Source organism: Sapajus apella, unplaced genomic scaffold (genome assembly GCF_009761245.1).
Source record: "Sapajus apella isolate SASKATOON/1434 unplaced genomic scaffold, GSC_monkey_1.0 scaffold252, whole genome shotgun sequence".
Taxonomy (NCBI): Eukaryota; Metazoa; Chordata; class Mammalia; order Primates; family Cebidae; genus Sapajus; species Sapajus apella.
In genome coordinates, this window is record NW_022437192.1 from 45,867 (window position 1) to 71,183 (window position 25,317).

The window sequence follows — 25,317 nt, forward strand, 5'->3', positions numbered from 1 at the left end:
TCACTATGTGCCAACTTCGCTTAAATTAGCCCAAATTGTTCTTGCCTCTAGGTTGATGTGAAGCTATCACCTGTGCCTGGAATGCCCTTCTCTTCTCTCCTCTCTGTGCATCATGATCTCTTTTTCATCTCTCAGGTCTCTCCTTAAATACCACTTCAGACGATGGGCCTTCCTGAGTGCTGGATGAAGTGCTGGATGGAGTAGGCAGAGTTACAATTTCATTAGATTCCATTCGAGCAAAGACTTGAAGGTGGTAAGAAAAGTCATCAAGTGCTTACCTGAAAGAAGGATCATCCAGATGAAAGGAAAGGCAGAGGCAAAGGCTGTGAAGCTGAAGCTGCTGATGTGTTTGGGATTTAACATAAGGCCATGCGGCTGGAGCACAGGGAGCATAGGCGTGGAGCAGGAAGTCAGAGAAGTCACTGGCAGGACTTTCTTCAGTACTGGCTGAGGTGAGTCTGGCAGGGGTTGGAGGTGGTGGGAAGGGTTTGATTTCTGGACATGAGTTTCTGCATTGGGGCGAGAGGGCAAAGGAGAAGGCAAGAAGCACTAACGAATTTGGCTGCCAGTGACTGCAATGGGAAGAACTGTGAGGAGCTGGCCTGGGCAGGAAGGTCAGGGGTGGCATGTTGGACGTGTGAAGCCAGGAGGCCTGTTGACCATCCAGCAGCGCTGTGAACTGTGCAGCCCAGTGCAAGCGAATCTGACATTAGGAGTGGTGGCAGAAGCAGAAAGAACAAGAATAGTTCATATTAACACAACAATAATTTTGTAATTTCAAATCGTTAAGGATTTTACACTTTCTTAGCTCCTCCAGGAGCCTGTGTCACATTCCAGTCACAGGGAGGAAACTGGGGGCCATGAAGAATGCAGATCAAAGCTGCATGCTGGGCCTCAAGTGCTTCTTCCCCAACAGTGGCAGAGCCCCTACTGCCAGGGACGCAGAGACATGAGGAGAGTGACCCGGACGAGGACTGTGAGTCAGAGAAACCAAGCCAGAGGCATGAAAGGCAGCACACGGCAGAGCAGGGGAACCCAGCGAGGGAGGCAGCAACGCAGAGTGACCTAGAAAAGCCTGACGAGCTGACAGCCAGCCGACAGCAGGCCCCATGTGCCTCTGGGTCTTGGCCCACATGACAGACTCTCCCTCCCTCCCTTCCTTCCTCTCCTCTGGTGACCAGTCGCCAAAACATCACCGGCACGCTGCTGGCATCCAGCCTGCCAATTAGTTCAGGAGCCACTCCCTCTGACTGCCTCCTGAGCCTCAGATGTTACCTCTCCATCTCCCAAACACACCCCTCCAGCTCTGTCCTGCCCTGCCCTGAATCTCTGGAAGGAAAACTGGCCCCGGGACCTGCCTTGGACTCTCCTGCTCCCCACATCCAGCCCCTCCCTGCACAGCACATGGTATCTCGAGCCCTTTTATCTGCCATCTCTGAGCACCTTTGTGAGCGTCCTTGAAACCAGTGCTTGGTAGAGTTATCCACACCCATGCCAGGCTCCCCTGCCCCCGGGGTGGCATGTACCCCAGGAGGAGCAGGGAGGAGCTTCAAGGAAGCAGATGAAAAGGAACCCATAAAAGCCCTTGGGATGGCTTCTAGGAAGCTGTGAAGATAGAGCTACGCTGAAAGGAGAAAGGCAAAGGCTACAGAGAAGTGGACACTGAAGAGGAATTAGGCAAGATCAAGGCAAGCCTTACTAAGTCAGAGGAAGGGAATGGGAGGGCAAAGCAACAACATCAGAAAGGAATGAGGACCAGGAGTGGGGAGGAGACACGTGATCTTACAGAAGGGGCTGGGCGTGAGGAAAGGATTTTGTCAGAACTATGGAAAGTTTGAAATGAGATTGAAGAAAGACTAATAGTAATACTTTTTACATTTTTAGAGTATCTTCATATATTTTATTTCATCATTAGTTCATTATAGATATCACTACACCCATTACACAGATCGAGAAACTGAGGCTCAGAGAGGTGATGTGAGTTGCCCAAGATCACACAGCTAGTAAGAATGTACATTTTCCTCTATACTACAGTGGCAGCTGCCTCTGTATGTGGTATATGACATAGAAAAATGAGATTAGATGTTTAGAAGTTGAAGATTCTCATCCAGCAAACATATATGGGGCACTTTTTATGTGCCAGGCAATATGCTAAACATTGAAGATACTAAGGCAGCCTGCTTTCAAAAGAATGATCTTGTGGTTAAGGACTGATATGGGTGGTGCAAACCAGAAGGGGGTGGGGCTGCCCATAGGCTGAGGGCTCCTCTGTGAGAGGGCAGCCTAGGGAAGCTTTTATAGGGGATGCCTGGGAAGAAAGGAAACATTTCCCCAGCGAATGGCGGAAGGGGATGGCAGAGGGCATTTCAGGCTAAAGCAAGCAAGCAGAGTGTATGGGAGAGCTCAGAGGAGTTGATATCCACAACGGAGAGATGTGTAGGGAACTAGATGGAAAAGCTGAGGAAATATTGGGGAGAACAGTGACATTAATTAAATTCATGATCTCTTTAAAACCATTGCATAGGGCCAGGCACAGTGGCTCATGCGTATAATCCCAGCACTTTGGGAGGCTAAGGCAAGAGGATCACTTTGTCCACGAGCTAGAGACCAGCCTGGGCAACATAGCAAGACTTGTCTCAATGAAAAAAAAAATCAATTTTTTTGAAAAGTACAGTGCACAGCTTAATAAGAGTTGAGGAGGAATCTTACAACTATAGTGTTACAGGAGGAAAAGGGTGTTTTGCCCTTATGTTGTGGTGACAGGAACTTACATGAGATAAGGAAATACTTGAATCTTCCTACATGCCAGATGGCATGCAAAATGCTTTTATATACATTATGTAATTTAATTCATGTAGCAGTTAAATATAGTGAAGATGACCTGTTTGGGCTGACATAAGAAGATCTAAAACATTATGGTTAAAAGAAAAAGTCAGCTCAGAACATTATATACTATAAATTATGATCCACAGTAAAGAAACACATACAGGTGAAGGATTTTGGTCAGAGGGAGTACAGAGCCAGGGCAGCCGAGAGGAGGCGCCTCTGAGCCTGGTGCGGGCTGCATGCCTGGGGCCGGCGCTGAGAGGGACATGGAGCTGGTCATACTGAGGGCAAAGCTCAATCCTGGTTCATTAGGCAAGCCTCAGAGAGTTTTCAAGTGGAAGCGAAACACTCTGATGACACAGGCTGTAGAGACTGTTCTGGCAGTCAGGTAGGAGACACCCCGAGGGCCGCACAAGGCTGGACCCTGGGAACGAAGTCCCGGGACAGGAAGCAAGGGTGAAAAGCTGGGCTGAGGAAGTGAGTGGGCAACAGATCTTGACGTGGCTGTCGGGGAAAGAAAGGAACACAGAACACAATTCGATTATTTTCAAGATTTTAATAGCAGTTACACATGCAAATAAAAAGTTAAACAATTAGATGGGTTAATTCTTTAAAACGGCAGCCCTCACCCCCATCTCTGCTACTTTCAACTCTTTTAGCTGTTTTGGTGTTCACCTTCACATCTGTGAATACAAGGATTATGTTATTACTATTTGCTCTTCTAATTTTAGGCATTATTTATTATTTATTTGCTGTTATGAAAGATATAGCTTTTTCTTTTAACCACAATCTCACTTGGTCCCACAAAAACATTGTCACTATTCCCACTGTCCTTGGTCTATAGCTATTTCAAAAATACACACACACACACATATATTTCTATGTGTGTAAAACTATATATGCAAATACACAGAAATGTGTCCTGAAGCACCAAATCAAACTAGGATTCAGGAAGATCGTAGCTAAAGAAGACTTTTGGCTGGTGCAGTGGCTCATGCCTGTAATCCCAGCACTTTGGGAGGCTGCAGCAGGCAGATCACTCAAGGTCAGGAGTTCGAGACCAGCCAGACCAACATGGCAAAACTTCATCTCTACTAAAAATACAAAAAAATTAGCTGGGCATGGTGGCAGGCGCCTGTAATCCCCGATATTTAAGAGGCTGAGGCAGGAGAATCCCTTGAACCCAGAAAACTGAGGTTGCAGTGAGCTCAGATTGCACCACTGCACTCCAGCCTGGGCAACAGAGTAGGACTCTGTCTCAAAAAAAAAAAAAAAAAGAAGAAGAAGCAGATTTGATCCAAAAGGAAGGGAAGAACAAGACAAGAGGCTGTGAAAAAGAAACCCACACACTGTGTGAGTATGTGTGTGAAGGGCAGGGATGAGAAACATTTCAGAACAGAATCAATTCAGCCTTGCACAGAAAGGAATAATGAAGGCAGGAGGCAGCAACTTCAGGGCTGTCTGATTTGAAGGAAATATTAAAGGCTTTGTCAGGAAAGGGGAACCACTAAGTCAGACAGAAGCGCCAGACTGAAGGACAAAAGGTCACAGCCCCACATCCTCAGCGAGTGTCCTCAGAGCCCTCGGGTGCCAGGCATCTGCCGTGCTGTTGATTTATTCTGCAGTGAGTCACTGGAACCCCGAAACTGAGGGCAAGGGTGAGATCATTACCCCAGAAGGCAGGGAGCAGAGACAACAAGGCCCTTGGGGTCCAGGGAGCTGAACCCGTCTAGTCAGAGGCCAGTGTCACAAAACCAGCAAAGAATTCATATCTAATAGGTTTTCCTCAGGGCTCAAATGAGTAGAATCAGGAGTCACCAGAAGGCTATGATACCAGGCAGGATGACAAACAAAAACAGCCAAACAAGAAAACAAGCTGCGGAGTGTTTGCCCTGGCAGAACAAGGGGTGTCCAGGTAGAAGTCTGAAAGAGGCCCCAGCTCCTCCCTCCCCACAACTCAGAGCCACCAGGGACTTGGACCAGGGGTCTGTGACTGCAGGGGGCTGAAACTGTCGGCCATGTGACCTGAAATTATACTCCTGGATTCTGGAGGTAGTTGCCTTGGAAATAAACTCCAGAATTCCTCACAGCTAAACCATGTTATTCACATATTAGGCAAAAACTACATTACAGAATACCAATCTCAGGCAAGTTTACTCTTAGACCTTGATTAAGTGAGACAAGGCAAGCCTGCTTCATAAGTTTGTCTGAGCACGGACCCATAAAAAGGTCATTGTGCCACCCACAAAATACCAAACACCCCTTCTCTTGGCTAAAAGAAATGTTTGCTACTTCTTTACCAATTACAGTTTTCCCCTCATTCTAGTCTCCCCTCCCTACAGAAAATATTTATTTGGATATTCATTCACAGTATCTGCTCTACTTTTGAGCAGCTTTAATCTAGAGCAAACCCCCACTTCCTTAGACCTTCCCCCAAATCACCTAGCCAAAGCCCAAATCCTGTCATAGGCTTTTTCCTAACACTCTTATTGAGATGGCCCACACTCCCTATGGGGTGCGTTCTCCCTTGCTGCAAGGAGTAATAAACCCAGCGTGTTCAGTGGCAGTTATGTTCCTGGGGGATCTTTGGCTGGAAAACACGGATAACACTCAGTGTTCTTTGCTTCCTTCTTAACCCTCTGGGATCTACATTGAAGATCTGGCCCCATGTTGTGTGGGAGAAGCTGGTACAAAGGCAGGAGGTACTCTCAGAAAGGACAGAACCAGTCATGCGTTCACTCAACAAATATTTATGAAGCACCCACACATGCCACAGACTGTTCTAGGTGCCAAGGACAATAGGCAAATAAAGCAGGATCCCTGGATTTTCAGGAAGCTCTCAGTTGGGGTAGAGGTGAGGAACACACAGAAACAGACCATCTTGAGTTGTGGCGATTGGTGCAGTGATTAAGGTGTTCCCTGGGGACTGCTGTGTGCCCATAGAGGAGGTGCCTAAACTAGTGTCAGAGAGGAGGAGGGCTCAAGAAAGGCTTTCAGTGAGGGAGGCGTTTGAGGCCCTGGAAGGCTGAGGACAAGTGAAGAAGAAGGAACAATGAAAGTGGGTCAGGGAGATGTAAACAGTGTGGTGAATGGGGAATTTTAGGCAATTTGGCCTTTCTAGAGTGAAAAATGGGAAACAGTTAGGGGCAAGGGTTACACTGAAGGCACGCCAATGTGGAGCTCAGGCTTTATCCTTTAGAGAATCTGGGGCCGGGGCGGGGGAGGGGGAGGGCGGGCATTATTGAAAGTCCAAAAAGTCCTAACATGACCAGATTATATTTTTAAAAATCATTTGAATATCTACAACTTACTTTAAAATGCATACAATCATAAGATGGATAGATGGACGAAGGAATGGATCAATGGAAACATATTTGATAAAGCAAGTAGAGTAAAATGCTGATGACAAAATCTAGGTGGCGGGTATTTGGATGGTCACTGTAAAATTCATTCATCTTCTGTCAGAGGATTTTCAATATAAAATTTTAGAAAAGCATAGACTTTGGCCTGGGTAATGGGAGGTGGATTGGGCAGAATAAGTCCGGAGGCAGGGAGATGAGAAAGGCATTGTCATAATCCAGGTGAGGGCCGATCTAGACAGTGCGGGAGGAAGGTGGGTGGAGTCCTGTGGTAGGTGCTAACATCAAAGACTTTGGGGCCTCAAGGACTGTGAGAATGAGGAAGAAGAAAGAGTTGAGGAGAACACCTAGGTTGGGTGACTGGGTGGGCGTTCATAGCAACATGAGTAGAAAACAGGCAGCAGGAAAAAGTCTGGGAAAGGGGGACAAGATGACTTCATGACCTCAAATTTCAGTGGGAATATTCTTTGGGAGCTCACAGACACCTGGCTCCTCAAGGGGCCGCTCTGGTAGGGGAAGGGGCGCAGTGCCATGGGCCTCTGTCTCTTGACACTTGCCCCAGTTTTCACTGGATTTCCCCAAGAGTGGAGTGGCTCTTACTCTCCCTCACTAGAGAGCAGCTCTTCCACCCTCCTAAGGACTCCTCCACTCCCGCCATGCTTGCTCCTCTTACCTTTTGGAAACCGTCTTTCTCCTTTCTTTGGTCTCCCGGGCCAGATATTCAAATTGGATCCTTCCGTGAGAATACACCCTCTATCCCCACTATCTGTTTATCTTTCTCCTCACCTTAGCCTCCCCCAAGTGTTGTCCTTGGCTCTCTTTTCCAACGCCATTGTTTCTTTTTTATGTCCTCACTTTCCCGTGGGTGACAGGTTATGGAGTTGTGGGTTGAATTGTGTCTGCCAAACACATGTTGAAGTCCTAGCCCCGAGTACCTATGCATGTAACTTTATTCAAAAATAGGGTCTTGGCCAGTTGAGGTGGCTCACCCCTGTAATCCCAGCACTTTGGGAGACTGAGGAAGGCAGATCGCTTGAGCTCAAGTGTTTGAGACCAGTCTGACCAACATGGCAAAACCCTACAAAAAACACAAAAATTCACCAGGCATGGTGGTGTGTGCCTGTAGTCCCAGCTACTTGGGAGGCTGATGTGGGAAGATCTCTTGAGCCAGAAAGGTGGAGGTTGCAGTAAGCCGAGGTTGTGCCACTGCACTCCAGCCTGGGTGATAGAACCAGACCTTGTCTCAAAAAAAGAAAAAGAAAATTGAGTCTTACCATCAAGTTTAAATCAGGCCTTCTTATAAGGGTGGGCCCTTATAAGAAGAGGGAAATTTTGACACAGACACAGGGGAGATGGGACGGCCATGTGAAAATGGAGTCAGAGATTGGAGTAATGCATCTGCAAGCCACAGAATGGCGTGGATCACCAGCAAATACCAGGAGCTGGAAGAGGCAATGAAGCGTTCTTAGACCCTTTGGAGAGAGCATGGCTCTGCTGACACCTTGACTTCAGGCTTCTTGCTTCCAGAACTGTAAGAGAATGTGTCTGTTGTTTCAAGCCACACAGTATATGGTGATGTGTTATGGAAGCCCTAGGAAATTAATATAGGGGATAAGTGTGTGTGTGTCTGTACACACGTGCGTGTGTGTGTGACTGTGTAAGGAACTATCGTGGAAAGGTTATTATTTGTTATAACCATTCTATCATGTATTTTATGGGATTTTATCTTTTCAAGACAACTTTGCATGTGCTTTGGGTTAAAAGACCTGAGTTCGAACAGTCATGCCATATTTGGCATGTGGGAATGTAATGACACCCAATTCAAGCAGTTGCGAGAAGCAAATGGAATGATGTACTGTATCTGAATCCATTTAGTGAACTGTTCAGCTCTGTAAACCTGTTGTTAGTACTGTCATAGCTGTGTGAAGGGGCAGTAAACACTTTGGACGGGGGAATGGAAATCTAGGCTCTTGGCAAGGGTTCCGTATTCACTTGACTTCATGATACTCTTTAAGTAAATGTGCTTCTGAGAGGCTCCTAAAGAGGGCCCACCTATCCCTCACAGCTGAGTAGAGTGTGGTCATAGTTCAAGGTTAAATTAAGGTCCAGGTTGGAAGACCTTCCCAAATTTAAACCTTGCCACAAAGTATTCTTTCATTTACTTTGAATCCTTCCTTCATTTAAATCCCTTTAGGAACCAGGCTCTGTACTGCTCAAGGAGGGTGGGAGAGTGACACGAAAATGAGTAAAGACACTGCTTCTGTTCTCAGGACTTCACAGTCGACTTGCAGTAAGTGCTGCAGGGAGATGGCTGTAGTGGCTTTGGGGGTGTGCACACTTCCAACAAGAAGAGTCAGGACCCCTGCCAGGGAAGGCTTCCTGGAGGAGGTGAGGTGGAGCCTGCCAGGGAAGGCTTCCTGGAGGAGGCCAGGTGGAGCTGGTCCACGAAAACTGAGTGGGATTTCCAAGACATCAGTCTTTTGCGGGAAAAGAGAAATTAACACATGGTTTTAATTTAGTAAATATTTATTTAAAAACTACCCCATTCCAGGGTTTGTGCTAAGTGTCAGGGGTTGGTAGAGCCAGGAAGTATAAAATCAACTTAAAACAGTGGAGAAAGATCTCCCTTTCTAGTAAGGAAGTTAAATCTGTACACAATGAAAGGAAACAAGATAAAAGGCGCGAAGTCCATGACCTTGACGAGGGCTGTGAGAACTGTAAATAGAGAACTTGGGCAGTCCCGGGTGATCTGAATAAACGTCCGGAGGGGCGTTGCTTGCGGGTCTCGGCCTGCTTGTCCCCAGCCCTCTGTCTTACCCTCCTTAGGGAGGTGAAGGCTGTTTATGTAATCGGCGGCGCCTCGCGGGCGACCGGGGGAACTGGATGGGGGAGCCGGGCCAGGGCTGACTGCGCGCCCCTGGAATCCGCGCTCCGGGCGTTGGCTCGCTCCCGCCCTTACACCAGAGCCCGCCCTCCAGCTGCGCAGCCACGCGCCGGGCAGCCGGGTGGTCGAGCGGGCTACTCCCCACGCCTCCTGCAAAACTGCCTTCTACCTACCCCACCGAGGCGGCTGGAAAATCCTACAGACACCTGATCCCATCCGCCTACCCAGTCCCCAGCAGGACTGAAGGAAGAGGAAGAGGAAGGGACCCATAATCATCTCAAACTCTGGCCCAGATCGTGCGTTTTACTCTCCGTAGGTCATTTCGTCTGTGTTTCCAACATCCTCGCCCTTTTACTTTTTGGGGATCTCTTAGGAAACAGGAGCAGTCCTCCTCTGGGTTTAACTTCAGTCCTTCACACGACAACACTAGGAATGATCAAGACTTTCGTTTTGGGTAGTGGTGATGCGGGTTTGAGAGGAGGAAGCATCTGGTCCTGGGATAAATTTTGGTTTCTGAGTACTACGAAGAACTAGAAAAGTTCTGAGTATGTCGGTTTTCAGGATGAGGTTCGGATGGGTCAAAGCCCTGTGCAGGCCATGGGAGCTGCAGGAGATAAGGTGGAGGAAGAGAGAGGGAACAAGCAGGGTCAGAGGTCCAGGCCCCCGTGTCTGTCTTAACCAGGATGCAGCTAGATGCTTGCACTTGGCAGCTTTTTCAACCACCTGTTGATAGACGTTTGTTTCCGGTTTTATCCTGTTACCAACTGTGCTGCAATGAACAGCTTTGTGTATAACTTTTTAGTGTATTTGATCCTTCCTTTTCAATCCAGGCATATTGCAGGGAGGAAGAGACTTGTGAGACAGAAGGAATATTTAAAGCAGACATCAGGACTGGATCAGGAGGAAGCCCGAAGGGTGCAACCTTCCCATAGGACTGCTGGTAGCCTAGCTTCAACCCTTCCAGCTGCAGCACATCCCAAAATGAGGTGGTGGGGGCGAGACGCGAGTGAGGAGTAGATGCAAAGGAAGGCAAAGAAAAACTCTAGGGACCCAGGGTGATCTGGGTGCCAGAAAACAGAAGCTGGAAAAAGGGGAAGATCTGCCCCGGGAAGGAGGCATGGAAAGTGTAGATGTGGGTGCTCGAGGGGGCGTCGCAGAGGACTACCTCTCCACCGTAATCCACTCCGAGGCCCAGTTTGTTTAGGCAGAACTGGAGATCCTTCAGTGAGCGCCTGGCACTGGGAGCAGGTGATGTGCAGCAAAGGCTCCACCTCCGGAAAGCCCCGCCTGGGAACCAGCTCCGAGGCCACGCGCAGCATGTAGGCCCCGCCCCGGAACCTTGGAGCTCCGCCTCCCAGGCGCAGCTGCCTGAGGAAAGCCCCCTGGCGAGCCCAGCACCCAGAGGTGCTGGGTCTAGCCCCGCAGGGTCTAGCGGGTGTTCTTCTGTGTAGGGAGACGATAGATTGTAGACAAGAAAGACACAAGACACAGAGATAAGAGCAGAATTCAGCTGGGCCCTGGGGACCACTGCTACCACGGGGCGGAGTCCAGCAGTGGCCCCAATGCCTGGACGCACTGATATTTATTGTATACAAGGCAGGGGGGCAGGGCGGGAGAATAACTCATCTGACATGATTGGTAGGGGTCAAGCAAATCACATTCTTACAATATGGGGGGGTCACGTAAGTATAGTACAGAGGGTCAGGTGGGTACAGTACAGAGGGCCCCTCCCTCTCAGGTAGCTGCTGCAAGGAGGGGAGGCACATACGTCAGAATCTTTCTATGCACTTGTCAGAGAGATCAAAGGCCTTTTAGGATTCTTCTATTCTTACTTCTCACAGCTTCTAAGAATTTACAAGGGATCATCGGTGGGAAAGTGGAACATGAAAGTGGACAAGGATGGTGACCATCAGTGGAGAGGTGTTTAAACCCCTGGATGTCTGTGGGCCGGCCCAGCTAGGGTCAGACCTTCGTCAAGAGCCGGCAGAGCAGAGTTTTCTCTGAACTCCCCAGTGAAAGGGAAACTCCCCCTCACAGCCTGCTAAGTAACTCGTGCCTTCCCAGACGCTGGGGTTACCTACCGCAAGGCCTGCCTGCTAAGTAACGGGCGCCTTCCCAAGCGCTGGTGCTACCGCAAGGCATTTACTCTCACCTCCTGATCGCGTCTCACAATGTCCCTTCAGTTCCTAATTATATGTCACCCGATTATGTCTATAAGACTAAAATGTTCCTGCACTAAAGCAAAGATTAATAGAGAATAATGATGTAATAAGATTGATTATATAATTGATTATGTGATTGAATCTAATATCTATCTGGTGTCTTTACTATAACTAGGTAATCAGCAAATATATCATTGCTATAAGTAATCAGTAAAAATATTCGGTATCATTGCTATAACTAAGAAATCAGTTATTTATTATGTTGGGATAGATTGTGCCTTGTCTCTTGCTGTGGCACCTGGGCAACTTTCTTTCCACAGAGTTGAACTGGCACAAGAGTCTGCGGTAGCCCGGCTTCTACAAACCACCCTGGGATTCCAGGTCCAGTGTCACTGTCTTTAAATCCTGGGAAAGGATGAAGCCTGAGTGGGCTGAGGCTACATCCGGTGTTACAGGGGCTGTGAGAAGATGAGGAGAAAGAAGTGGTCAACCGCTCTTGACAACCCGGATCCAGTTGTCCAAACCCCTACCTCCCACTGACACCCCTGTCCCACTCCCAGCTCCGCTCCATGCAGCCAGAGAGGCTTTCTCTTCCCAGTCACAGCCTTTGTGGTCTCCAGAAAAGCCTTAGGCCCAACCCTGCCTCCTCCTTCTCAAAGTTAATCCCTAAATTTCACAACGTGTTGTTCTGTGGATGCAGAGAGAAGTTCCCCATTGGTGGTAGAGATCATTTCAACGCCCAAAGATGAGACCATCTCTTCCTTGCCCATTTCCCCTGGTCCCTAATTCCCAATATCTAAGAATTGCATCTAGTATAAGTGGTGTTGAGGCTCAGACTTTCTGAGCTCCAGTAATTTTCTAAAATGGAGTTCCTCAAACACAGGGATGAGTGACGTGTTGGAATGCAAAAGGAGGAACAGTCACCACACACACACACACACACACACACACACACACTTCTAGGATCCCACGTTCAATCACAGTTTATTAAAGCTAGAAGTGTCTCCATCCACCCCTTACAGAGGCTTGCATGGTGGTTCCAGTTTCTGCTAAATATTTCAGAACGGGGGACCTCATTCTATCTACTGATTTATCCAATCTCATTAATTAATTTCCCTTGCTGATGTGAGGGGTTGAGAGAGCTGGAGAATGTGGGAATGTAAGGAAGAGTGAGAGTGGTCGTGCTCATGGGTTTGACGGACTGTGACCCAGGTCGCAGATGCTCGTCTCTGGACTTCACGCCTGGCTGAACTGGTGCCCTCCATAAACAGCTGATTAGAGTGCGCGGGCCGCTGCAGGGGCTCCTTTTCTCCACTAGGCGGCACCACAGCCAAAGCGATAAGAACACAAGCGTGGGGCGGGATGGCTGAAAGTTGTGTTCCTCCTTTTGCTCAAGAACTCGATTCCTTCTCCAGCTCTCTTCACCACCATCACCCCCCATCCCCAGTAGCCCGAGCGCTGCCCCTTCTCCGCTCCTTCCACCCAATTCCACTCAGTCAGGAACCCACTCAGTGCCATTCTATGCTCCTAAGTCTGAACAGCACCACGGCTCCCGGTGCTCTCTGAGCTGGCTTGCCTTGAAGGAACTTCACAAAACAGGCCAGGATCGCTGTCAGCCACTCCGTGCCACAGGGAGCTCCTTGGACAGCCTCAGTGTCAAATCTCTTCGTGTTCTGACAGCTGGCTCTGCAATCAGATACCTCAGCATAAGAGGCCCCCGGGTGGCTTGCAAGGTGGTGGAGGAGGAACAGCTCCAGGCTGCAGGTCCCAGCGAGATCAATGCTGAAGGCAGGTAATTTCTGCATTTCCAACTAAGTTACACAGCTCATCTCACTGGGACTCGTTAGACAGTGGATGCAGCCCATGATAGGTGAGCCAAAGCAGGGTGGGGTGTTGCCTCACCCCAGAAGTGCAAGGGGTCAGGGAACTCCCTCCCCTAGCCAAAGGGAGCCATAAGGGACTGTGTCATGAGGAATGGTGCACACAGGCCCAGACACTATGCACTTCCCACAGTCTTCACAACCTGCAGACCAGGAGATTCCCTTGGGTGCCTACACCACTAGGGCCCTGGGTTTCAAGCACAAAACTGGGCAACCGTTTGGGCAGACACCAAGCTAGCTACAGGAGTTTTTTTCATATCCCAGTGGTGCCTGGAACGCCAGCGAGACAGAACCATTCACTCCCCTGGAAAGGAGGCTGAAGCCAGGGAGCCAAATGGTCTAGTACAGTAGATCCCTGGGACAGAGCACCTGGGGGAAGGGATGGCCATGGGCACAGTTTCAGCAGACTTAAATGCTCCTGCCTGCCCACTCTGAGGAGAGCAGCAGATCTCCCAGCACAGGAGACAGACTGCCTCCTTAAGTGGGTCCCTAACCCCCCTGCCTCCTGACTGGGAGACATCTCCCACAGGGGTCAACAAACACCTCATACAGAAGAGCTCCAGCTGGCATCTGGCGGATGCCCCTCTGGGACAAAGCTTCCAGAGGAAAGAACGGGCAGCAATCTCTGCTGTTCTGCAGCCACCACTAGTGATATCAAGGCTAACAGACCCTGGAATGGACCCCCAGCAAACTTCAGCCGACCTGCAGCAGAGAGGCAAGACTGTTGGAAGAAAAACTAACAAACAGAGAGGAATAGCATCAACATCAACAAAAAGATGTCCACACAGAAACCCCATCTGAAGGTCACCAAAATCAAAGACCAAAGGTAGATAAATCCATGAAGATGAGGAAAAGCCAGTGCAAAAAGCTTGAAAATTCCCAAAACCAGAACGCCTCTTCTCCTCCACAGGATTGCGACCCTCGCCAGCAAGGAAACAAAACTGGATGGAGAATGAGTCTAACAAATTGACAAAAGTAGGCTTGAGAAGGTGGGTAATAACAAACTCCTCCAAGCTAAAGAAGCATGTTCTAATCCAATGCAAGGAAGCAAAGAACCTTGAAAAAAGGTCAGAGGAATTGCTGACTAGAATAATTAGTTTAGAGAAGAACATAAATGACCTGATGGAGCTGAAAAACACATCATGAGAACTTCGTGAAGCATACACAAATATCAATAGCCGAATCAATCAAGTGGAAGAAAGGATATCAGAGATTGAAGATCAATTTAATCAAATAAAGCATGAAGACAAGATTAGAAAAAAAAGAATAAAAAGAAATAAACAAAGCCTCCAAGAAATATGAGACTATGTGAAAAGACCAAACCTACGTCTGATTGGTGTACCTGAAAGTAACGGGGAGAATGGAACTCAGTCAGAAAACACTCTTCAGGATATTATGCAGGAAAATTTCCCCAAACTAGCAAGATGGGCCAACATTCAAATTCAGGAAATACAGAGAACACCACAAATATATTCCTTGAGAAGAGCAACCCCAAGACACATAATTGTCAGATTCACCAAGGTTGAAATGAAGGAAAAAATGTTAAGGGCAGCCAGAGAGAAAGGTCAGGTTACCCACAAAGGGAAGCCCATCAGACTAACAGTGAATCTCTCTGCAGAAACCCTACAAGCCAGAATACAGTGGGGACCAATATTCAACATGCTTAAAGAAAAGAATTTTCAACCCAGAATTTTATATCCAGCCAAACTAAGCTTCATAAGTGAAGGAGAAATAAAATCCTTTACAGGCAAGCAAATGCTAAGAGATTTTGTCACCACCAGGCCTGACTTATAAGAGCTCCTAAAGGAAATACTAAGCATGGAAATGAAAAACCAGCCAGACACTGCAAAAACATACCAAATTGTAAACACCATCAACACTATGAAGAAACTGCATCAACTAATGGGCAATGTAACAGCTAGCATCATAATGACAGGATCAAATTCACACATAACAATATAAACCTTAAATATAAATGGGCTAAATGCCCCAATTAAAAGACAGAGACTGACAAATTGGATAGAGTCATAGGTGTGCTCTATTCAGGAGACCCATCTCACATGCAAAGACATACATAGGCTCAAAATAAAGAGACGGAGGAATATTTACCAAGCAAATGGAAAGAAAAAAAAAAGCAGGGGCTGCAATACTAGTCTCTGATAAAACAAACTTTAAACCAACAAAGATCAAAAAACACAAACGGCATTACATAATGGTAAAGGGATCAATGCAACGAGAAGAGCTAACTATCCTAAATATATATGCACCCAATACAGGAACACCCAGATTCATGAAGCAAGTTCTTAGAGACCTATGAAGAGACTTAGATGCCCACACAATAATAGTGGGAGATTTTAACACCCCACTGTCAATATCAGACAGATCAACAATACAGAAAATTTACAACGATATTCAGGACTCGAACTCTGCTATGGACCAAGCAGAACCAACAGACATCTGCAGAATGCTCCACCACAAATCAACAGAATATACATTCTTCTCAGCACCACATGATACTTATTCTAAAATTTACCACATAATTGGAAGTAAAACACTCCTCAGCAAATGCAAAAGAACAGAAATCATAACAAACAGTCTCTCAGATCACAATGAAATCAAATTAGAACTCAGGATTAAGAAACTCACTCAAAACTGCTTAACTACATGGAAACTGAACAACCTGCTCCTGAATGACTACTGGGTAAATAATGAAATAAGGCAGAAATAAATACGTTCTTTGAACCAATGAGAACAAAGACACAAGGTACTGGAATCTCTGGGACACAGCTAAATCAGTGTGTAGCAAGAAATTTATAGCAATAAATGCCCACAAAAGAAAGCAAGAAAAATCTAAAATTAACACCCTAACATCACAATTAAAAGAACTAGAGAAGCAAGAGCAAACAAATTCAAAAGCTAGCAGAAGACAAGAAATAACTAAGATCAGGGCAGAACTGAAGGAGATAGAGGCACAAAAAAACCCTTCAAAAAAAAATCAATGAATCCAGGAGCTGTTTTTTTGAAAAGATCAAAAAAATAGATAGACCACTAGCCAGACTAATAAAAAAGAAAAGAGAGAAGAATCGAATAGACACAATAAAAAATGATAAAGGAAACATCGGAGATGTCTCCTTCCTCGGAGAAGCTAGGAGAAAACTCTGCTCCCCCAAGCTCTTGCAGTGGGCTGGACGGCTGTCAGGTAGGCCCACAGACGTCCAGGGGCTTAATTGTCTCTATGTGATGCTGTGCTTCAGTGGTCACGTTCCATGTCCATTTTCATGTTCCACTTCTGCACCTGGTCCTTCTTTTTCTTAGATAGAATCAGTAAAAGTAACATAAATCTTAATGTCTTTTTTCTTTCTTGACAAATATGGGAAAGTGCTGACACATTGTACTCCTTCTCTCCTCTTGACTACTTGAAAGTCCTGAGCCTCTACCTATATGACACATGATGTACTTGACCCTATCACTGAACACTAACGCCTTGCCCTACCTACCCTGCCCTCTGCTTTGTACTAAATAAAAATCAGAGTGTGTAGGCACTCGGGGCCACTGCCAGACTCCATGCTTTGGTTGGCAGTGGACCCCTGGGCCCAAGCTCTCTTTCTCTTGATCTCAGTGTCTTGTGTCTTTATTCCCACACCAGTAGAGAGGGGCTTACAGGACTCTGTAGGGTTGGACCCTACAATTCTGGCCAGGGCAATCAGGCAAGAGAAGGAAATAAAGGGTATTTAAATAAACAGAGAGGAAGTCAAATTGTCTCTGTTTGCAGATGGCATAATTGTATATTTAGAAAACCCCATCGTCTCAGCCCCAAATCTCCTTAAGCTGATAAGCCACTTCAGCAAAGTCTCAGGATACAAAATCAATATGCAAAAATCAGATCAATATCATGAAAACGGCCATACTGCCCAAAATAATTTGTAGATTCAATGCTATCCCCATCAAGCTACTATTGACTTTCTTCACAGAATTGGAAAGAAACTACTTTAAATTTCATATGGAACCAAAAAAGAGCCCACACAGCCAAGATAATCCTAAGCAACAAATACAAAGCTGGACACATCATGCTACCTATCTTCAGATTACACTATAAGACTATAGTAACCAAAACAGCATGGTATTGTTACCAAAACAGATATATATATATCTCATGCCACACATCTGCAACCATCTGATCTTTGACAAACCTGGCAAAAACACAAAAACAAGCAATGGGGAAAGGATTCTCTATTTAATAAATGGTGTTGGGAAAACTGGCTAGCCATATGCAGAAAACTGAAACTGGATCTTTTCCTTACACCTTATACAAAAATTAACTCAATATGGATTAGAATCTTAAATGTAAGACCTAAAACCATAAAAACTCTAGAAGAAAACCTAGGCAATACCATTCAGGACATAGGCATGGGCAAAGACTTCATGACTAAAACACCAAAAGCAATGGCAACAAAAGTCAAAATTGACAAATGGGATCTAATTAAACTAAAGAGCTTCTGCACAGCAAAAGAAACTATCAACAAAATGAACACGCAACCTACAGAATGGGAGAAAATATTTGCAATATATCCATCTGACAAAAGGCTAATATTCAGAAACCTATGAAGAACTTAAACAAATTTATAAGAAAAAAAAATCCCATCAAAAAGTAGGCAACGGATATGAACAGACACTTCTCAAAAGAAGACATTTATGCAGCCAACAAACATATGAAAAATAGATCATCATCACTGGTCATGGGAGAAATGCAAATCAAAACCACAATGAGACACCATCTCACCCCAGTTAGAATTTTGATCATTAAAAAGTCAGGAAACAACAGATGCTGGAGAGGAGGTAGAGAAATAGGACCACTTTTACACTATTGATGGGAGTGTAAATTAGTTCAACCATTGTGGAAGACTGTGGTAATTCATCAAGAATCTACAACCAGAAATACCATTTGACCCAGCAATACCATTACTGAGAATATACCCAAAGGATTATAAATCATTCTACTATAAAGACGCATGTATACGTATGTTTATTGCACCACTGTTCGCAATAGCAAAGACTTGGAACCAAACCAAATACTCAGCAATGATAGACTAGATAAAGAAAATGTGGCATATACATACCATGGAATACTATGCAGCCTTTAAAAAGGATGAGTTCATGTCCTTTACAGGAACATGGATGAAACTAGAAACCATCATTCTCAGCACACTAACACAAGAACAGAAACCAAACACTGTATGTTATCACTCATAAGTGGGAGTTAAACAATGAGAACACATGGACACAGGGAGGGGAACATCACACACTGGGGCATGTTGTGGGGTGTGGAGGTAGGCAAGGGATAGCATTAGGAGAAATGCCTAATGTAGATGACAGTTTGATGGGTGCAGCAAACCAGCATGGCACGTGTACACCTATGTAACAAACCTGCACTTTCTGCATACGTATCTCAGAACTTAAAGTGTAATTAAAAAAAAAGAAAGGTCTGAGTCTGTTTTTTAAAAACTCTTGAGGTTTTATGAGTCTCATATTGTAAAGAGATTTGTTATTATTTGCGTAAACACTTGCCACTTTTTTTTTCTTTTGTGAGACAGAGTCTCACTCTGTTGCCCAGGCTGTAGTGCAATGGTGCAATTTCAGCTCACTGCAACCTCTGCCTCCTGGGTTCAAGCGATTCTCATGTCTTAGCCACCCAAGTAGGTGGGATTACAGGGGTATGTATGCCATCACACCTAGCTAATTTTTGTATTTTTAGTATGGATGGGGTTTCACCATGTTGGTCAGGCTGCTCTGGAACTCCTGACCTAAGTGAGCCGCCCACCTTGGCTTCCCAAAGTGCTGGGATTATAGGCGTGAGCCACCACACCTGGCCCTGCCACTGAAATTTGGATTTGCAAGTAGACTGCTTTATTTTGGTTGTACTTTATAAAAAATGGGTCGGCTTTAAAGAAACAGAAGAAAAAATAGAAAAAGAAAAAAATGGGTCAGCTTTGAGAGAAGAAACTTACTCATGACAAGATTATTCATGAAGGAAAGCTGGAAACTTAGAATAAAATTTGGAAGAAAAAAACGTGGGTTTTGGTGTGGTGGATGAAATGTGTAATCCCAGCACTTTTGGAGGCAGAGGAGGCAGTATTGCTTGGGACCAGGAGTTCAAGACCAGACAGACTGGACAACATGGTGAGACTTTGTCTCTAAGGAAAAAAAAAAAAAAAAGAAAGAAAGAAAGAAAGAAAAAGAAAGAAAAAAGAAAAAAATTCAGATAATTTTTAGAGTAGTTAAACTACTCTGTATGATACTATATTTGTGCAAACCCATAGAATGTACAACAGCAGGAGTGAACCCTAATGTATGCTATGGACTCTGGGTGATAATAATGTGTCAATCAATATAGGTTCATCAATTAAAAGAAATGTACCTCTCTGGTGGGAGATGTTTATGATAATGGGGACCAGGCATGTGTGGGGGCAGGGGGTAAACAGAAATATCTCTGTACTTGCACTGTGACCCTAAAACTGCTCTAAAAAATAGTCTATGAAAATGTAAAAACAAAAACAGAAAAGGAGGGCCGGGAGACATTCTGGAAGAGCGACTTTCCCAGCAGAGAAGGCCCAAGACCAGCAGTGGGATGAGGCTGAGGAGTGGCAATTTGGTGGCCTTGATGTAACTGTTCTGCCCAGAGGAGTTTGTCCAGAAACCTGGTGCCCTGTGGGGGCGAATACTGCAGAGGTGGAGCTGCCTCCTTCTTGTCCCGCTTTTTCTTCTCTGTCTCTAGGAGTGAAGAAATAAATTTATAATTTTCTACTACTTCTAAATACTTTAAAGTTTGGGATTAGTCACTGTTTTGCGGGTTGCCTAAGTTTAAAATAATAAAACAACCATCTGCCTGTTCTCTCAATTGGCTGAGGAATGGGCATTCACTTACATCTGGCCTTCATGTAATCATAGAGACACAATTCTTCCCCTTTTCTCACTTTCCCCAAATGGCAGGAGCAATCAACCATCATTTCTCACTTACAGCTCTTCATGTCGTTTTTTCATGCTTTTGAAGAATCCGTTTTCATCTCTTTTCCTATCAGCCTGCAGGTGATCTGGGGAATAAAGAATGGGATGAAATGATAAGAGTCCAGAGGGGTTGAGTGAAGGACTCCGTATCACACAGCAAGGCACTGATTTGAAATGCCTGGGAGAAGTGGGAGCTGCATTTATCTCTCATATTCTTAGCAGACGAGGAAGGTATGAAACCCTTGAAGATGCCTTTTCTGCTTTCCTGTGGTGGCTGCCTAGCCCGGCACTGTCCAGTATGAATATAATCTGAGTCACAAATGTGAGGTGCCTACATAATTTTAAATATTTCAGCAGTCACATTTAAAAAGTAGAAGGAAACTAGTAAAATTAATTTTATATATTTCATTTAACTCAATAGTCTCAAAATAATGTCATTTCAACATGTATTATAAAAATTATTGCTATATTTTTTTGTCTCTTTTTAGACTCAATCTTGTGAAATTAATGATTCTTCACATATAGCACGTTTGAATTTGGACTAGCTACCTTTCAAATGCCCGTCGGCCCGGGTGGCTAGCAGCTACCAAATTGGACAGTTCAGAGCTGGCCCCTTTCTCACTACCTGACGAAGGTAGGTGCTCGGGACAGAATGCTCTGAGGCTTCACTCTCTAGCTTCAGAAGAAGGCCTACTGTGGGAAAAGCCGCCCAGGAGCCAGGTGGCGTAAAAGGAGCACCCGACTCTCCTAAATCCTGGATGGCAGTCCTGCCTTCTTCCCCATGAAACAGGGCTTGAGAGGGGGAACCAAGACAGACCTCCTGAAAGGGGAGGCTGAGTGCCCTCATCTCCCAGTTCACCTCTACCAGAAACAGGGGTAGGGCATAAGAGACTCCTTTTGCAGGTAGAGGATGAGCCCAGAAGTTGGGGACAATGGCCCATTCCTGGCCTAGATTTCCTGTAGGGGTGCTGGACTGAGTGAAGTGCTATACGGCAGAGCCCCTAGATGGGGAGCTACTTCTGGCCCCAGCACCCTTCCTCCAGTGTCCTGCAGCCCCAAGAGGGCACAGGACAGCCTGGGGCTAGGTAGTGGAACAAGCATGGGCAGCTTCCCTGAGAGCCATCAGCCCAGTCATGAGGACTGCTTGGGCCAGACTTGGTGGCCCTCTTAGGAGGGATCTGCAAATCTAGAGCAGAGGAAACATTGCCAGGGAGCACTTCACGTACAAGGCCCTTTGGACACTTCGGGGCCCAGCCACGCCCATCTCCATCTATGGGCTCCAGACTCAGTCACCTTGAGCAGGAAGAACCAACCCTCATAATAAGAACTGTGGAGATCAGACCTATGGTATACACAGATTCCCTACCACCTTCTGTATTGGGCTTAAATAGGGCCAGGTGATCATTGTGCCTTCTTCTTTGGGGTAAAAATAAAATAAAAGAAGGAAATAGGGCCATGTGGGAGTTGGGGGACTCTGTGTGTGTGAGTTTGTGTCTGTAAAAGAGGGAGAGAAAAGGGAGATGCCCAGCAGACCACACTGATCTCCCCCACTCCAAACCAGATGGGAAAGGGCTGGTCCGCTTTATTGAAATCCCAAACTAGAACCAAACTATTCTCTACCTGAAGAGACTATAAAGGTACTGGATTGGTTGAGATCATGCCCAGCGGGATAGGAGGAGCTGGGCAAAGCAGAGCATTAGTGGACAGAAGAAAAACTCAGACCACAAAATTAAGAATCTGTTTATGTCTGCCAAGTGGGGATGCCTGGCTAAATGGGTGAAGATCTTGGGGCATTGCCCTGGTCCTCCTTTTCCAGAGTCCCAAGGGGAAGTGTTTGTATATGGAGGTCAGGTGTCGGGGCAGAGGAGAGAGCGTGGAACTCCTGGTGATAATTTCAGAACATTCCATCTAGCTGTCTTTATTCCAGGCTTAGACCAACACAGCCGTCAGAGTAAAGGGAGTCCTTACAAATACCAACCCTTCTTCCTAGTTGCAAACACAGACAGGTTTCTTAAAAATATCTGGCCGAACATCTAAAATCCAAGTCATCCACTACTGTTCTGCTGATTTCTGTCTCCCTGTAAGGCTGGAAGAGGGATTTCCGCAAAATGTCACTGATTTTAAATTTATTTTCTCTTCCTCTATAGTCAGGAGAAGACACCAGTGTGCACCAGAGAAGTAAAAGCCAGAGATCACAGTCCTTGCCTGAGGGCCACCTCTGGCCCACCAGACAACTCAGCACCAACTTCCCAACAGACACTGCTCTAGGCCAGGCATCCACATGTGGAACAGGTCCAGGCCCTCTTTACGGCTCTCACAGTGGTCAGGGAGGCAGATAAGTAACATATCTTGAAGACAGAATATAAGAAATGCCTGGGAGGAGACATACTGAGGCATGGAAAGTGCTCAGCCAGGAGCCTGGCATTAGAAGGGCCCAGGGATTATTGACATGTATGAGTCAGTTCTGTTTCAATGGAGTGAGCAGGGAGAGAATCTCCTAGAAGTAGATGAATGGAGGAAGTGCAGCCTCTTCCTTACCTTTTCATTGTTTCAGGCTCTCTGTGATGGAGTCGTATCTTGATTTTGCTTCACTGAGTTTTCTCTCCAGCTCCAAAGGAACAGGGGTTGGCTTGAGAAACTGAAATCCTTCACTCCTAGGAAGATGTGGCTGAGCTCAGTGGTGAGATCAGGGGATGAGGTCTGGGAGAAGGAGGATCTGAGATGTGGGGCTGAGAAATGAGGGGATGAAGACCTAGGGTAGGACCAGGAGCAGCAGCTCACGCCTGTAATCCCAGCACTTTGGGAGGCTGAGGCGGGTGGATCACTTGAGGTCAGGAGTTCGAGACTAGCTTGGCCAACATGGTAAAACCTCATCTCTACTAAAGATACAAAAATTATTCAGGCTTGGTGGCAAGTGCCTGTAGTCTCAGCTACTTGGGAGGTTGAGGCAGGAGAATCACTTGAACTCAAGAGACGGAGGTTGCAGTGAGCTGAGATTGTGCCACTGTACTCTAGCCTGGGCAACAAAAGAAAAACTCCGTCTAAAAAAAAACACAGACCTGGGGAGGGCCAGGGCTAGGGATATGAGGCAGGAATAAGGTAGGACATAGGGAGATATATGGAAATGAAGGTGAGAGATGGAGACAGAGAGGAGAGGAAAAAATGGGTTCAGGGAGACAGAGTAGGGGTCCCAGGAGCTATTCAGTTGAGCAAGGGGGCATTCAGGAAATAGGAGAATCTGTGTTGAAGAAGCAGGAAGCCTGAGAAAACAGTTGGTTTCTTTAACAACCAACCACCTGCTAATATGGTTGGCCTAGCCTTCCCCTGCTGCAGCCTAAATGTCTTTTGTTATCACTGGGTCTTTTTGAGGGGTCAGTGTAATCAGGGATTCCAGGAGCTTTGGCAGAGATGTCTCTGCTTCCGGAGATCACAGGATGGAGTTTTTCTTATCCTGAAGACACGGATGCTCTGTTCGCCTTGTGCCTTCGCTTGTACCGTCTCCTCCTTTTGCTGTAAGACTTCGGTCTGCGCTTGACTCTGCCCCTGCGGAGAGAGGGCCGTTCGCACAGGCTGTGCCTGGTGATTTCTGGGTCTCGTAAAGTCCTCCTGGTCTCTTAGGAGAGCACGTGACACTCTCCAAGTGAGTCCTTGTGTAATTATTAAGGACCCACCTTTCTCAAACTGGGGGAAAGGGGTTGCTGGGAAGGAAGAAATCTGGAGCCTAAGTGACCTAAACGAACAGAACATGTTTTTTTATGACTGAGACTATGGATGGTGCTTTGGGATTATCAAGGAACTCCTACCGACTTCCCTTCATCTGTCCTACCAACAACTTTAAGAGAGATGTTTTGTTTCTGCCATTTGAAAGGTGAGATACCTGAGGCTCAGAGAGGTAAAGTGATTCTTGCAGGTTGCACAGCAAACTCAGGAGACTTAACTTAAGCCCAAACCGTCCGAGTCAGATTTTCATATCCTTTCCATTCTGCCTTGAGCCTTGATTTAAACAGTCAGCAGTTCTGCAGACTCAGCTCTTCGAACCCACTGTGCCTGACTGCAAGCTGCCCACTCAAGCCCAAGGGGTGGGGGCAATGGGGTGCAAACCCACAGTGGGAAGGTGGCAGTTTCCAGGGCCTCACTGAATGCCTGGGCTGATAGGGGAGCAGGCAATAAAACCTCAAACGTCTACCTGATAATTCTGGGCAGCTTCATTGATCAAGCTGGCATTATGAGATTTGTGATCCTTGGATTCACGACACACAAAACAGAGGAACTTCCCATCATCCTTACAGAAATAATGGAACATCTCCTCGTGCCTCGGGCATGTAGGCATTTTCCTTTCGGACTGCACCTCAGAGGCACCTAGAGCTTGGATTTTCTCCACCAGATTCACCAACAGTCAGTTGGACATCATTGTATTCTTCCTTACAGAAGTTTTGCAGAGAGGACATTTGAAAAATTCGCATGATGCTTCCCCACTCTGAGTGATGCATTTGAGGCAGAAATTGTGCCCACAGTTGATGGTGACAGGTTTTTCCAGAACGTCCAGGCAGATGGGACAGATCACTTCCTCTTGCAGTTTGTTCACGAACTGCCCATGGGCCATGACAGAGCAGCAGGGCTGTTGCAAGACTGTAGGAAGCTGTGTCAAGTCTGTAGGAGCCCAGGAATCCACTGTGGACACCGCTTCTAGGAAGGGAGAAGGGAGTCAGAAAAGGTGGAGGTCAGAGATTCTGCCAATTAGTTAGAAGAGCAGGGAGAGAGGAAAAGAAGAGGGAGAAAAAAAAAACAAAAGAATGATAGAAAAGGGTAAAATTTAGATCTAGAAAACATTATAGAGAGGAAAACAGGTGGGCAATCCTACCTTGCTATCTCTTGAGAGCAAATGGATGTTTTGAATGTGTAATAGGCTGCTTATAAAGTGGGATAAGTTGTCCTGGACTTTGAACTAAAGATATGTTTGTATGGTGGCTAAGATCAGAATGATGGGGGCACCAAACACCACTCACAGGGGATTTTCATCAGCTCTGCGTAGGGAGTGGAGGGGTGGGTGGGGACGCCTGCCGAAAAGTCACAGCTAGTTCACCACAATGCTTTGGGCATCTTGTATGCAAAGTTCAAGCCTGGGTACAGCATCTGGAAAGGAAGAGAAGGGCAATTCTCTACCTTAGGTACTTTGGTTCCTCACAGAATTTTGTGAAAATGTG

General features: G+C 46.2%; 1 protein-coding gene across 1 annotated transcript; it reads right to left on the bottom strand.

Annotated features, from left to right (window-relative positions):
* Window positions 1-11,588: 11,588 nt before the first annotated feature.
* TRIM31 (tripartite motif containing 31) lies at window positions 11,589-24,778 on the bottom strand. The gene is given in 8 exon segments (XM_032271862.1): window positions 11,589-11,689; window positions 12,808-12,956; window positions 20,123-20,146; window positions 20,148-20,199; window positions 22,652-22,767; window positions 23,173-23,188; window positions 23,545-23,656; window positions 24,300-24,778. Coding segments are annotated over 8 exon segments (987 nt in total). The 5' UTR covers window positions 24,717-24,778.
* Between the last annotated feature and the right edge of the window lie 539 nt (window positions 24,779-25,317).